At 35.1% G+C, this 14,672-nt stretch overlaps 1 protein-coding gene across 1 annotated transcript; it reads left to right on the top strand.

Moving 5' to 3' along the window:
- Nucleotides 1–10,786: 10,786 nt before the first annotated feature.
- LOC108991504 lies at nt 10,787–11,419 on the top strand. Its single transcript, XM_018965773.2, has one exon. It carries the CDS (start codon nt 10,787–10,789, stop codon nt 11,417–11,419), a length of 633 nt encoding a protein of 210 aa, XP_018821318.2.
- Nucleotides 11,420–14,672: the final 3,253 nt, after the last annotated feature.

Raw genomic sequence — 14,672 nt, 5'->3', positions numbered from 1 at the left:
GATTTATTTGAAAGAATAGGAGTTGGTATTCTGTTTATGAGATAAACAACAGTTAAAACACAATCACTCCAAAAATTTAAGTGAAGATGAGATTGAAATCTAAGAGCTTGAGCAACATTTAATATGTTTTGATGTTTTCTTTCAACAATAGCATTCTGTTGAGGAGTAGATATACAACTAAGTTGATATATAACTCCTTTATCAACAAAAAATGCTTTCATCTCAAATTCCAAAACATTATCAGTACGAACAATTTTGATTTTGGAATTAAACCAAGTCTCAACAAAAAAGAAAAATGATTGTATGTACGATCAAGTTTCAGATTTTGATTTAAATAAGTATATCCAAGTACACCTAATAAAATCATCTACTATAGTTAAAAAAATATTTGAAGCCATTAGAAGAGGGTATAGAAAAAGGTCCCCATACATTACAATGAACAATTTCAAACATTGATGTTGAATTAGATGTGCTCAAAGGAAAAAGCAGTCGTATTTGTTTGGAAAGAGGACATATATCATAATGATTATTATGTTGAGATGTGAAGTTGGAAAGATAGAAGCAATATCATGTAATCGAAAATCGAAAATATGCCCAAGACGACAATGCCATATGTAAGAATTGTTTCTAACAAAATTATAGCAAGGAAAAATACTAGTATCAACTAATTTACAAGAAATAGAAGTGGTGCCTGGTACTTGCATTAGATGATATAGTCCTTGTGATTGTTTAGCTACTCCAATGGTCCTCCAGTTGGAGAGGTCCTGAATATAACAAAAATCATGTGAGAACAAAAGAAAACATGATAATTGTGAAACTAATTTGCTAACTGAAATAAGATTGAAAGTAAAGGCTGGAACATACAAAACATCATTTAGAACAAAGGAACCCAAGAGTCTAACTGTGCCCATATGTGTACTTGAGTATATGACACATTAGGTAATTTGACAGAAATGTTAACAGATGAATTTATAGAGGAAAAGAGGGACAAAGAACCAATCATGTGATTGGTTGCACCCGAATCAAGAATCCAGGATTGAGATGGAATGAGATTACTAAAGGTACCTGAAAAAGAAGGATCGGATGTGGATGGTACAAAAGAACTAGAAGGTGCAGAAACTATACATGCTTGATTTGCAGATGAAACGTCAGGCTGACTTTGAAGAAATGTAAGGAGTTGTTTACACTGCTCTTGAGAAAAAGGAAATGATTGGGTTGAGATTGAATCAGAAACATTAGATGAGCTAGCAAATATTGATTGACATTAGGGTTTCGAGATTTCAGTTTGTATCCAGGAGGATACATATGAATCTTGTAACACTTATCAATAGTATGCCCTGATAAACCACAATATGTACAGTATGGTCGATCGTTCCAAGGAACAAAAGACTGTCGTGTTTGGATCCATTAGATCCAGTAAATCCAGTAGATACATGATTAGAATCTCGAGTAGAATCACGATTCGAAAACATAGCAACAGATTCAACAGATACAATTTCTCTCTTTTCTTCTTCTTGAAGAACAAGAGAGAAAACCTTATTAATTGGGGGAAATGAATCAGAAAGAAAAATCTGGCTTCGCAGATGAGCATAGGACTCATTAAGGCCCATCAAGAACTATAGAACATAATCTTCTTGTTGAAAATTAGCGATTTTCTTTATAGCTCCACAAGAACGTGGAGGCAGAGGGTGAAAATGAACCGTCTCTTCCCAACAACTTTTTAAACGGGTAAAATAAGAACTTACAGATGAAGCTTCTTGAGTTAAAGAAGCAATGTTCTTTCGGATCTAAAAAATGCAAGGACGGTTACTTTGAGCAAACCTTTCCTTCACATCTTTCCACATCTCCTCGACAGAATCGATATAGATGGTAGAAGCTGCTATCTCCTTTGACATAGCGTTGAGAAGCCATGATAAAACCACTGTATTACACCGAACACATGCACTGTGCATCGAATCAGAGGTAGGAGGTGGTGGCAGAGCATCATTCATAAAGCAAAGTTTATTCTTGGAAATGAGGGCCATGGACATAGACCTATTCCAAGTATGGTAATTATCTCCGTTGAGCGGCTGACAAACAAGAATAGCACCGGGATGGTCACCGTGTTGAAGATAGAAGGGATTAGAATAATCCTTAGAGTGGTGAGAATGATCAGTGGAAGAATGGGGAGGCAAAAACTCAGAAGTCATTCACGATGCGAAATGATGCTAATGAAGTTTTTAGGGTTTGTTTACATCTGATACCATTGTGAGAGATAGGGCACAAAATGGAAGAATCCAGAATACTGAAGTTTATTTCATCAGAAAAGTAAAAACAATATATAATACAAAAGTATGTAACACTAACTAAAGTGCACGTGTATATAGTTGATTAAAAATAACTTTAATACACTAATAATAAAGTAACTACACTAATATGTTCTCATGTTTACAGGCATTGAAGTTGGTGATTGATGCACTAACTAATGATAATGCTGATGTAGGTGTTTATTCTTAAGAAGTGTCCCTTGGTCAATGTTAATTTAGTTTATGATACCTAATTTCTGATTGTCACTCCATGGACTTATGCTAATAAAATATCATTTAGAATCTAAGAGCAGGTCATTTTATGAATGAAGTGATTGTTATTCCATTAGTTTGGCTTTTCCATGATCCTTGTACTTCAGTTCAGGTATGCAAGCTTATTGCACTGATGATCATTCTTCTTTGGATAGTAGGTTTTTCATTTTCAGCTTCAACTAAGTTTATAATGTTGAAACCTTATTATAATCTGTTTGTGTACTTTAGTACGGTTGGGAGTGTGGAGTACTTGGTTAAGCACATTGGTTGCCCTAACTATGTAGAACTTACTCAATAAACAAATAGAATACTTCATTATTCTAGTTGTTTATGAACTATAATTTAGTTGGGAATGTGTAGTTGCTTGGTTATGTGACTAAATTTAATGCTTTGAAAGAGTCTCCTCATGATATAATTGTAAGAATTTTATTAAACCTCTATGTCTCACACACCCATGTCCTAATGGGTTTAGACTAATTCAAATATTAGCATTTAATTAATGAGTCATAGTGGGACATAAATACCTCTAGATTTAGTCATAGTGAGACACGAATATCTCTAGATTTCATGATGGTTAGAAGTATATACATAACACTGAGGGGTTAAAGAATTCTTACCTACAACATAATTGTGCCTCTAGCCATCAGGAGATACTTGGAGGTGAAGTTGTTAGGGTAATATTTCTCTTATAGTCAAGTCAGATGCTTCATCAAGCTCAGATGGAGAGAGGTACATCTTTTAATTGTTATTATTATTATCATGGATCATAGAAAATTAAAATCCAATTATTAATGTTCATGTTAGAATATTTAACATGTAGTATCAGAAATTCAGGTTATAGATATTTTATGATCTTGATAAAATATATTGTATAAATATAATAAATGTGTTTTGATTTTATATGGGCTCCACATGTTTCTCTTGGATTTTTGTGACTTAAAACCTAGTGTTATCGTTGTTTTGATTAGAGAGAAAATTCATGTTGTTGTTTGGGAATTTAAAATTATTCTTTCGGTTCTCATAGATAAAATTTGATGGAAAAGATTGGTTGTCCAAAGGTACAAGATTTTTCTTAATTTTGATGGAAAATCATTAAACTCCATAATAAAGATGAGTATATGGAGTAAACAATTTATGTGTCAAGGTCTACTCCCAAAGAATGATTTTGATGGCACTACTAGTTCATCCATTAAAGTAAAGTTGGAGTGAATAATTTGTGTGTCAAGATCTACTCCCAAATAAGGTTTTTGATGACACTACTAGTTCATCCATTAAAGTACAGTTGGAATGAATAGTTTGTGTGTCAATATCTACTCTCAAATGAGGATTTTGATGACACTACTAGTTCATTCATCAAAATTTAAGGTCGGAGATAACACTTTGTATGCCATAATTTACTCCCAAATGAGAATTTTGATGATACAGTTAGTTCATTTACAAAGTTTAAAATTGGAGGGAACACATTGTATGTCAGAGTTTACTCCCAAAGGAGAATTCTAGTGATACAGATAGTTCATCCACAGAATTTAAAACTGGAGGAAGCACTTTGTATTTAAGAGTTTACTCTCAAAGGAGAATTCTGATGATACAACTAGTTTATCCACCCACAAAATTTAGAATTGGAGGAAATATTTTGTGTATTGGGGTTCACTCCCAAATGAGAGGTCTCGATGATACTATTTAGTTCATCCATCATAGTTTAAATTCTAAATTTAAAACTAGAAATAACATTTTGTTTGTTTGGGTTCACTCCCAAATGAGAGATCTCAATGATAGTATTAGCTCATCCATAATGGTTTAGATTCTATTATTGTTTATAAGTGTCAAACTCAAAGAATTAATATGATCACAATCATTTTCTTGCAGTAAGTATGTGGATATCATTACAAGTTTTTCTGTATAGAATGACTCTAGTCTAGAGAAATATAAGCATATCAGATTTTCACTAAAGCCTCGTTTGGGAATGACTCTAGTTCTAGACCCTGGTTTACCTATTTTAAGTCTAAAATCAATTATTATTGAGAATAGTGGTAAGGGTCATAAAGACACAATGTTTAAGAAGATAGAATTAATTACTAAATATCAAATTTTGAACTTTAGGAATGGAAATTATGAAATCTTCTTATTTTGTATAGAATTTTTTATTCCAGATGTATTATTACTTCGTCGAAATAATGAAATATGAATGAGTTGGTAGAATGGTTGTTGAATTGATGCACATTAATTTTGTTAATTTGTATTGCAAAGCAATTGTATCTTCTAGGAAATGAATGAAATGATGGTCATGAAAATATAAGAATTATGTCTATTGAATTTTAAAAGAAACAAGAACACATAAAGGTTTATGTGCCCCAAGCATAAGACATGATTCGGATGGAATGGTAAACTTTTTTCTGTGCAAGTTCCGAATCAAATCTTATAAATGTTGATACTTATTTTTTTGTGATTAAACTTGAGTATAAATGTTCATGTTTTAATTTGTTTCAAAATGTCATTTATGTTGGTTCCAATATTTTTCCTTCCAATAAAATTTTTATTTTGCCTTCATAATAATGGTTTTATTAAAAGTTTTTTGTTTTTACTCATGAGACATGTACTGGAACCAAATAAAAAATAATTGATGAAAAACTTTTATAATTTGTGGCATAAAAGTTTGGAGAATATCTTCAAGAAAAATTTAGAGGTTAGTAAATAAAATATTTTCCACATTTAGATTTTCTAATCTTAGGATGTTTGTTGATTTGTATTAAAGGAAAGTAAATCAAACATATCAATAAATGCCACAAGGAATAAAGTTTCTGGAGATAATGCATATATACATATGTAAACCTTTTTCTCTATAATGTTTGATAGATAAAAGTATTTATTACTTTCATAGATGATTTTCATAGTATGAATGTATCTATTTGCTATATAAGAAGTCTCAAGTCATTGGTAATTCTTGAGGTACTTCTCATGGGGAGGAAATGCAGCTAGGTAGAAAGGTGAAAATCATTGAATTGGATTGAAGTAGTGAATACCATGAAAAGTATTATGAGTCAGGCCATAACCCTAACCTGTTTTCTCTACTTCTTGAAAAAATATAGTAAAACTCTTAAAAATGATTGTGTAGAACTTATATCGTGTTCTTAGTAATGTAGTTTTAATGAATTTTTTTTTAGTTGTGGATTGATTTAAGGCATATATATGTACGAATATTCAAGCTAAAGCAAGATTTTATAATCCAAATGAAAGAAAGTTAAGTCCTATAACAATTATTGGGTACATTATCATTATTGATTACTCAAGGAGATTCAACAATATATGTTGTATTGGTTCTAATCATGATCTCAGTATTGAGGAAATTGAGGAAATTGAAATGTCAAATTCTTTAAAATTGGAAAAATCAGTGGGAGCATAGAAAGTAGAGATCTAATTGTTGTGAAGTGCATTCTTGTACCTTTGAAAATTCTTATAGTTCCTTTTTTTGATTAACTTAATGATAATATGGAACAACAAACAAGTAATCATCCACCTCATTAGAGAAACACTACTGAAGAATTAGCCATGGAGATATCAGAACAGGTAACCTCATGTAATCTTCTTAACTTGCAATTTGGTTAGGTTACGTGGTGCGTTTTCAAAATTTGAATTTGACATAAAAATAAATAAAAGTTCACATATGTTTTCACAAGTTATAGAAATAAGTGAGTCTATAAAAGATCGATGCATAAAAGAGTGATTGAAATCTATGAATCAATATAAAGTTTGTAGTTTCATCTAATTGTCTAAAAAGTTTAAAAAGTCGAATGTAAATGGATTTTGGAGACAAAACCTTGACTTTAAAGGCAATGTTGAACGATATAAAGTTAGACTTGTAATCAATGATTTTACTTAAAAATAAGCATTGATCAGAAAGAGAGATTTTCTAATAAACCTGAAAAGACTCATTCAGGATCACTATAATATTAATAGCTCATTATGATATAAAGTTACATCAAATGAAAGCGAGACTAACAAAAATAGTAGGCAGTTTGGCCCATGGTTGAGAGCTGAAAGCAACGTTAGAAGAAGGTACTCATCCTACACCTTTGATTGGAAAGGAAGTAAGGAGGAAGGAGCAAGAGCTTCTGGGAGTAGGCAAAAGGGAGAAGAAGCAGAGGGTTCCGCCGGGAGTTCAGCTTAGGGAGGGATATCGAGAAAAGCTGTTCAAGGGCAGTCTACTGTATACGTTCGGGATCCCAATGATGGAGTGGGCGCAAATCAAGGAAAAGATACAGCGACAACAGAAGGGGGTATGGGAGGAACAGACACAGTTGATGTGAGTGAAGAGATAGATGAAAGAGATGCTCAAACAGCGCAAAGTAAGGAAGAAATGTGCATGCAGATAAGGAAAATTGGGGGGGGGGAAAGTTCAACTGGGTTGAAGGGCCATAATGGGCTGGATAACAAGGATGGGCCTAGCAAGGTGCAAAGGACCAGTCAGGGGCCCAGAGAAAATGAATCAGAACCTACTATTGAGCAAACGTCTATTTTACAGTTAAGGAACACAAGTGGGAGTAGGAAGATTACAGAATCACTCCGGAGTACCACCCATCTGAGAGGGTGTGGAAGGTGGAAACGCAGGGCTCGGGATCATGGCAGAGCTCATACGGAATCTTTGCTGCTAATTGGTTTTAAAAGGAGGACAGAGAGGGGTGAAACAACATCAGCGACATCTAAGAATAACAAGAAAAGTTGCAAGGGGGCATAACCGAGGATGGAGATATTGTCACTGGATAAGGTGGAGGCTGCGTTGCAGCCCTGCCAAGAGATATGAAAATTTTAAGTTGGAACTGTCAGGGGCTTGGGAACCCCTGAACAGTTCAAAGCCTTCGCTTGTTAGTGAAGAACAAAGTGCTCGATGTGGTTTTTCTTATAGAAACCAAGCTTTCTTATAGTCGGGCTCAGGGTATTGCTAATAGTTTCAAGTTTGAGGGTTGTTTAGTGGTGGAGGCTATTGGAAGGAGTGGGGGTTTGATGCTCTTGTGGAGACAACAAGATATACTAGAGGTGATTAACTACTCTCAACGTCACATAAATGCCACAGTTAATGGGGAGGAGGGTAGGAAAAAATGGCTTTTGACATGTTTCTATGGTCATCCAGATGCCAATTTAAGGGAAGGGGCTTGGAGATTACTTTCATCTTTTAGGCCAGAAAATGGGGGATGGGGTGTTATAGGGGATTTCAATGAAATTCTAACAAACGATGAGAAGGTGGGGGGGAGACAAAGAAGCAAAAATCAAATGGAGATGTTTAGGGAAGTGCTGGAAAAAGGGAGCTTGACCGATCTGGGGTGGAAAGGGGAGAAGTTCACATGGTGTAACCGACATGAAGACGAATCTTTTATCAAAGAAAGGTTGGATAGAGCTGTGGCGAACCCCGAATGGAGAGCAATTTACAATGAATTCAGAGTGGAAACATTGCCTGCTGTCTGTTCAGACCATAGGCCTCTTTTGTTGGATTGCTTGCACTGGAACACATGGAGGAGGAGGACTAATTTCCATTTTAAGTATGAGGTTAACTGGGTTAAAGAGGAGGGGTGTAGAGATTGTAGAAACAGAATGGCTAGCAGGGAGAAATAGTTTAAGCTGAATGGAAAGGGTTCAAGGCAAATTGGAAGGGTGTAAGAGGGGTCTAAAATGGTGGAGCAGGTCTTTAGCAAAGGAGAGAACTAATGCTATTAACGAAAAGACCTTATTACTAAGCAAACTTCAGGAAAATGAGGGCCCGGAGAGCATGAAGCAAGAGCAAAAGAGCAGTGGCTGGAAGGAGGGGATAGGAACACCAAATTTTACCATGCCAGTGTGAACCAAAGAAGAAAAAAGAATTTCATAAAAAAGGTAGCGGACAGTGAAGGCCAGGAGTTAACTGATAAGAGGGATATTGCACTGGGCTTCTGGGAGCATTTTTCGAAAGTTTATGAGTCTTCTCAGCCTTTTACAAGGTGTATCGAACAATGCTTGTAGGGAGTGGAAGAAAAAATAACACCTGAGATGAGAGGGGATCTAGAGAAGAGTTTTACCAGTGTGGAAGTGGCAGCAGCACTCAAGCAAATGGCACCCCTCAAGTCTCCAGGGCCAGATGGCTTTGGTGCGGGCTTTTTTCAAGATCACTGGGAGGTTGTGGGGAACGAGGTAACACAGGCAGTGCTCGACTTTCTACAGCATGGAGTTATGCCAGAGGTACTAAATCACACCCATCTAGTTCTGATCCCGAAGATTAATACACCTATTTCTGTTCATGATTTCCGCCCTATTAGTCTCTGTAATGTTTTCTATAAATTAATTTCCAAAGTAATGGCAAATAGGCTGAAAGGTGTTTTGTCTAAGATTATCGCTTGGAATCAGAGTGCCTTTATACCGGGCAGATTAATTTATGATAACATCATGGTTGCCTATGAATTACTACATATCATGAAAGCTAGAAAGAAGGGAAGGGAGGGGAGTATGGCAGTTAAGTTGGACATGTCTAAGGCATATGACAGGGTAGAATGGAACTATTTGGAGGCAATGATGGTAAAACTGGGTTTTGGATAGAAATGGATTAGTTTGGTGATGGAGTGTGTAAGATCAGTAACCTATTCAATTCTTACTAATGGAGAACCAGGGGAGACCATATCACCCTCTAGAGGCTTGAGACAAGGTGACCCCTTGTCTCCGTATTTGTTCCTTATATGTGCAGAGGGTCTAACCTCCCTTTTACATAAAGCTGAATCGAGTGGGGCTTTAAAGGGGGTGGCAGTGTCGAGGGGAGGGATGAGAATTAGCCACTTACTTTTTGCTGACGATTGTATCATTTTCTGTAAAGCTAGTTCTGAGGAGTGGTTTGTAGTTAATAATCTTTTGCTTCAATACGAGAAAGCCTCGGGCCAGACTTTAAATAAGCAGAAAACTAGTATGATGTTCAGTTCAAATACAACGGAGGAAACAAAGCAATTCATTATTCAGCAAGCTGAAGGGGTGGTGTGCAACAACTATAACAAGTACCTAGGGCTGCCATCCTTGATTGGTAGGTCTAAATACAACTCATTTTGCTTTATAAAGGAGAGAATATGGAAGAGGATCAATAGTTGGAAAACTGGTTTTCTTTCCTCGGCTGGAAAAGAAATATTGATAAAAAGTGTACTGCAGGCCACTCCGACTTATACTATGAGTGTTTTTAAACTTTCTAATATTCTAATCCATGAGATTGAAGGTATGCTTTCCAAATTTTGGTGGAGCCACAAGAAGATGGAGGGAGGGATTCACTGGAAAAGCTGGAGAAAACTTGGTATGGTCAAGGGTCAAGGAGGCTTGGGTTTCAGAGATCTTAATAGTTTTAACAGAGCACTTCTTGCAAAACAAGTTTGGAAATTATTAAAAGAACATTCTTCTCTAGTAGCTAGTGTTTTTAAGGATAAGTATTTTCAAGAGTGTGGTGTTTTGGAAGCAAAGTTGGGATCCTGTCCTTCTTTCATATGGAGGAGTTTATGGAATAGTTTTGATGTGGTTAGGGGAGGGGCTGTGTGGAGGGTTGGAAATGGGAAGAGCATTAGGATTTGGAAGGATAAGTGGCTTCCTAAGCCAACAACCTACCAGATACAGTCTCCCATTAATAATTCAGATTCAAATGGGAAAGTGGAGGTTCTAATAGATGCAGAAAAAAGGTGTTGGAGGCGTGATTTGGTGGAAGAGAGTTTCAACAAGGAAGAAGCAAAGATCATCTGTGCTATCCCAATCAGTATCTGGGGAAAAAATGACAAGTTAATCTGGGCAGGGTCAAGAAAGGGGCTTTTTAATGTAAAAAGTGCATATTATGAAGATATGAGGCAGAGTGCACAGAAGTTTGGTGAGTCCTCAAACTGTGTAGATAACAAGGAACAATGGAAAAAGGTATGGATTTTGGGAGTTACTGGGAAAACAAAACAGCTGATTTGGAAAGCATTGAATAATATCCTACCAACAAAGACAACCTCCAAAAGAAGCATATTGTTGACAACTGCTTATGCCCAATCTGCAAAAGAGAGGAAGAGTCTGTGGTTCATGTACTCTGGACATGTCCTGCAGCAGCTGATGTAATGGGTGGAGAAGGTAGTCCAGTGAAGAAATGGTAGAGTAACTTCGCTGACTTTCAGTCCTTATGGTCTGCCTTATTGTTGAGACTGGGTAAGGAGGACTTAGAGTTTATTGCAGTTATTTTCCAGCAGCTCTGGAACAGAAGAAATGTAATGGTTTTTGAAAACCAGTTTAAAAGCCCCACCACGATCCTAGAACTAGCTAAGTCTGACTTGAGTCTCTTTAGAAAGGTGCACTGCAAGGTTCTAGGTACTATTGAGAGAATCCAGACAGTGACCGAGGTTATGAAATGGAAACCACCAACATGGCCTTTTCTCAAAGCTAACTTTGATGCAGCTTTTGATAAGAAAGAGGAAAGGATGGGCATGGGAGTTGTTATCAGAGATAGCAAAGGTGACCTGCAGGCTACTTTGGTGGCTTCAAGAGATAATATAAGTTCAGCTTTCCTGGCTGAAAGTTTTGCTCTCTTGAGAGCTATGGAACTATGTCAAGATCTAGGGTTCAATATGGTAGAATTCGAGGGGGATGCAAAAGCTGTAGTAGATGCTGTCAAGTCAAATGCAGAGGATAACTCTTGGATGGGGCAAGTTACTGAGGATACAAAACAGGTTTTAAGTTTGTTTCCGTTATGGCAACTTTCTTTTGTTTTCAAATGCTGTAATAAGGCAGCTCACGAAGCTGCAAAAGTAGCTATAAGATCTAGGAGTGAAAGAGTGTTGTTAGAGGAGGGCCTTCCTGAGTGTATGTCTGTTGTTTTGACAAATAAACCTTGTACTACTGTTTAATTAATGAAATAAATTTCCCATGTTTTAAAAAAAAAAAAAAATTGTAAAGCGAAAGTTTGAAGTTTACAAGAATACAAGGACTACTTAGAAAAGGTAAAAGATATTTTGAAAAATAGTATCTGAAACTTGATAATTTGTGACATTAAAGTTATATCTCTAAAGAACTTTAAAAATGATATTTATGAATGAGACATCATTCGTAAGTGAAATTGAGTTTTAATAACAAGATCGGAACTGTTCGGATTGTCTCAATATATAGTCGCATAGAATTTTAAAAGACTTTGCATGAAGAAATTTTGGTCAATAGATGCTTTAAAAAAAAATGTGACATGCTCAGTATTTTACAATATCCTACAATTGATTAGGTTGTTAAAAAAATTTTGTTTATGTTGGTTACAAGATATCTAATGATTGCACAAATTTGTATAAGGTCGAATATCAGTTTTTCAGTTGGCATCTATGATTGTTGTCAAAGTAACCCAAGGATATTTGACCCAAAGACTGTGAAAAGAGTGCCACGTTATTTGCAAGAAATTAAAGACTATATTGTTGGCTTTAGAAGAATTGATTTTCTTTAGGTAATTGGATATTCATACTCTGTTTTTATGGGATTACTCTGATAATAGAAAATATAGTTATTGTTATGTATTTTTACTATCTGGTAGTGTTATTTTATGGAAAAGTATGAGACAAATTTCTTACTGTTTTGATGCCACATGTATGGTATATGACTGAGGGAACTTATCTTAGGATTTGGAACTGTCAACTTTATAGCCAAGCCATTAAAAATATATGACAAGAATTCTTTAGATTATTTTTCTCAGAACGATGAGTATTTAATGAAATATTAAATACTTAAATGTTAAGGAGAAAGTACAGAAACAAATAATATCCATATCAATATTGCGTTAATGATTATATTATAAAGAACATGTTGAAAATATGAATCTTATGTTTATACCCATGATGTGAACATGTTAAAGAGATCATTGTATGCTAATTATTTTTTACTAGACATTGAGAGATATCTATTGTTAGGCCTGCAACTCAACCCAACCTGACCGGGCCCAACAACCAGACAGGACGAAATAACTTGACCTATCGGGTTTTTTTTTTTTTTTTTGGCACTTGCTCATGAACTAAATCTTGCATTAGAACAAGAAAGATCATGGAGAACAATAACTTATTAGCAGACTATAAGTACCATCCAATTGTTTTCCTCATTACACTCAGTATAAATTAGAGAATTTCCTACTTTTCATTTCTGAGACAGGAATTATGACAAAAAAAACAAAGTAATATCATAATTAGAAGCTTCTGCATGTGAGAGAGAAATGTTTTGATAGTGAAATGGATATTGGCCCAAATAAGAGAGAAAATATAGCTTCAACTCAGATTTTTCCCAACCAATCAATGAAGAAAACAATTCAAACTCCAACCAAGAAGTGAAAATGAAAATCATACCATGATACAGACCATAAGCCTTAAGTCACTCCTCATCAAAATAAATAAAGCTTGATTTTGGATCAAACTCTAAAAAAACGCATGATTATTAATGATATAAAAATAAACATTATGAAAAAGTTTAATAAATATGTAAATAAGAAATATGGTCATTACCCAATTCTACCTCAAAACTTTCAACATTATCCAATGAGACACAATGATCAATGGGTATTGGATCTTAAAGATAATGAACAACTGTTCTTGGAGATAATGAATAACGAAATGGGTCAAGCACACAACCCCTACACTAAAGGCTGACTAAGAAGAAACGATGGAAACATGAATGGCCATCACATCCCGTGCAACTCTTACCAAAATAAGATACTTTATTTATTGATCTTCCACCAATCCAAAAGATTAAAATTTGAAACTCGTGCCTTACAACCATGTTCCAAATATTGACCAATATCTGATTTGTTCATCAAATTAGATTCAATAGTTTAATACAGTCTCTCGCTGCAGTGGTTTGAGATGGTACTTGGAACCTTGGTTCTAGTGATTTACATACCTTTCTAAATCCTTGTGCTTCCACCACCCTAAACGGAACCTCATCACAAATTATCATCTCTGCAATTGCCATCCGTGCCTCTTCTGGATCAAACTTATGTGTAGTTGCCATGTCACTCATATTGTTATCTCCCTCATGACTCGTAGTTTGTTGATCCATGGGTCTCATTCTATTAGGGGTTTTCCTACAAACACCAACATGATGCAATATACTTCATGATGTATCATATTTTTTAGGGTGACAAGCGTAAATCTTGTGACAATAATTACATCTCGCTTTTGGGTCATTTAATGAACACCCATCTATTTTTGTGAAGTGTTCCCACACGGTTGAGGGGTCCTTACTTGCCTTCCTTTTAGGAGGGAGACTGGTGTTACTATTACTAGACAAGTTAATGTCTGAAACTATAGGAGTAGTAATCTCATCATCACTTATGAAGCAATCCATGACATAAACTAACATATAATTATCATATAAAAGCATGAGAAAATATAATAATTCGGCATGAGCATGCATTATCTAAGATTATATGCCTAGAACCCTGCAAAACAAATATCATATAGTTTACAAGAATGTGTTATATTTCAGCCAGAAAAATGGTTAATGACAGAAAAATGTTTCAGCCAATGTGTAAGTACAAACATGGCAAAAATAGTATCCAACTTCATTTCAATAAGCAGAAACGAAACTTAGTCATGCAATTAAAAAAACATAGAAACATATATTATATATTTGATTTTCAATATTTCTAATAACTACAAGAAGACATAGCTAGACAACATTTATATATATGGTACCGAAAGTTTTGGAGGTTTTCTTTTTGGAGATGGATCATAGTGGAATCTTACCGCTAAAGATTAATTTTTTGATGTTATAAGGTTCCCAAATCTAACTATCCCCCCCATACACATGCCAAAAAGGAATAAAAGTAATAATGTCAAATAGACTGAGACTGCACCCAAAATAAATGGAACTGTTACAATGGCAAAAACTACTTTGAATGCACATCACAAAAGGGAAAAAAAAAAAAGAATGAACTCAATAAACTATGGATGGTTGGAATTTTGATCTAAACAAAACTTTGTGCTTTTTTAGAAATAAAAAAGGAGAAACAAAATACTAATTATGTGAAGTGGTTGTACACTACCCCCTTCTTTTACCGTAATGTCTCACACAAATAGAATCTAGTACAAGAAAAACCCATTAGAAGCTTCAGACCACATTTCTTTTTTTCAAAGC

This window comes from Juglans regia, chromosome 16 (genome assembly GCF_001411555.2).
Source record: "Juglans regia cultivar Chandler chromosome 16, Walnut 2.0, whole genome shotgun sequence".
Classification (NCBI taxonomy): Eukaryota; Viridiplantae; Streptophyta; class Magnoliopsida; order Fagales; family Juglandaceae; genus Juglans; species Juglans regia.
This window is presented reverse-complemented; position numbering and strand designations above follow the sequence as displayed.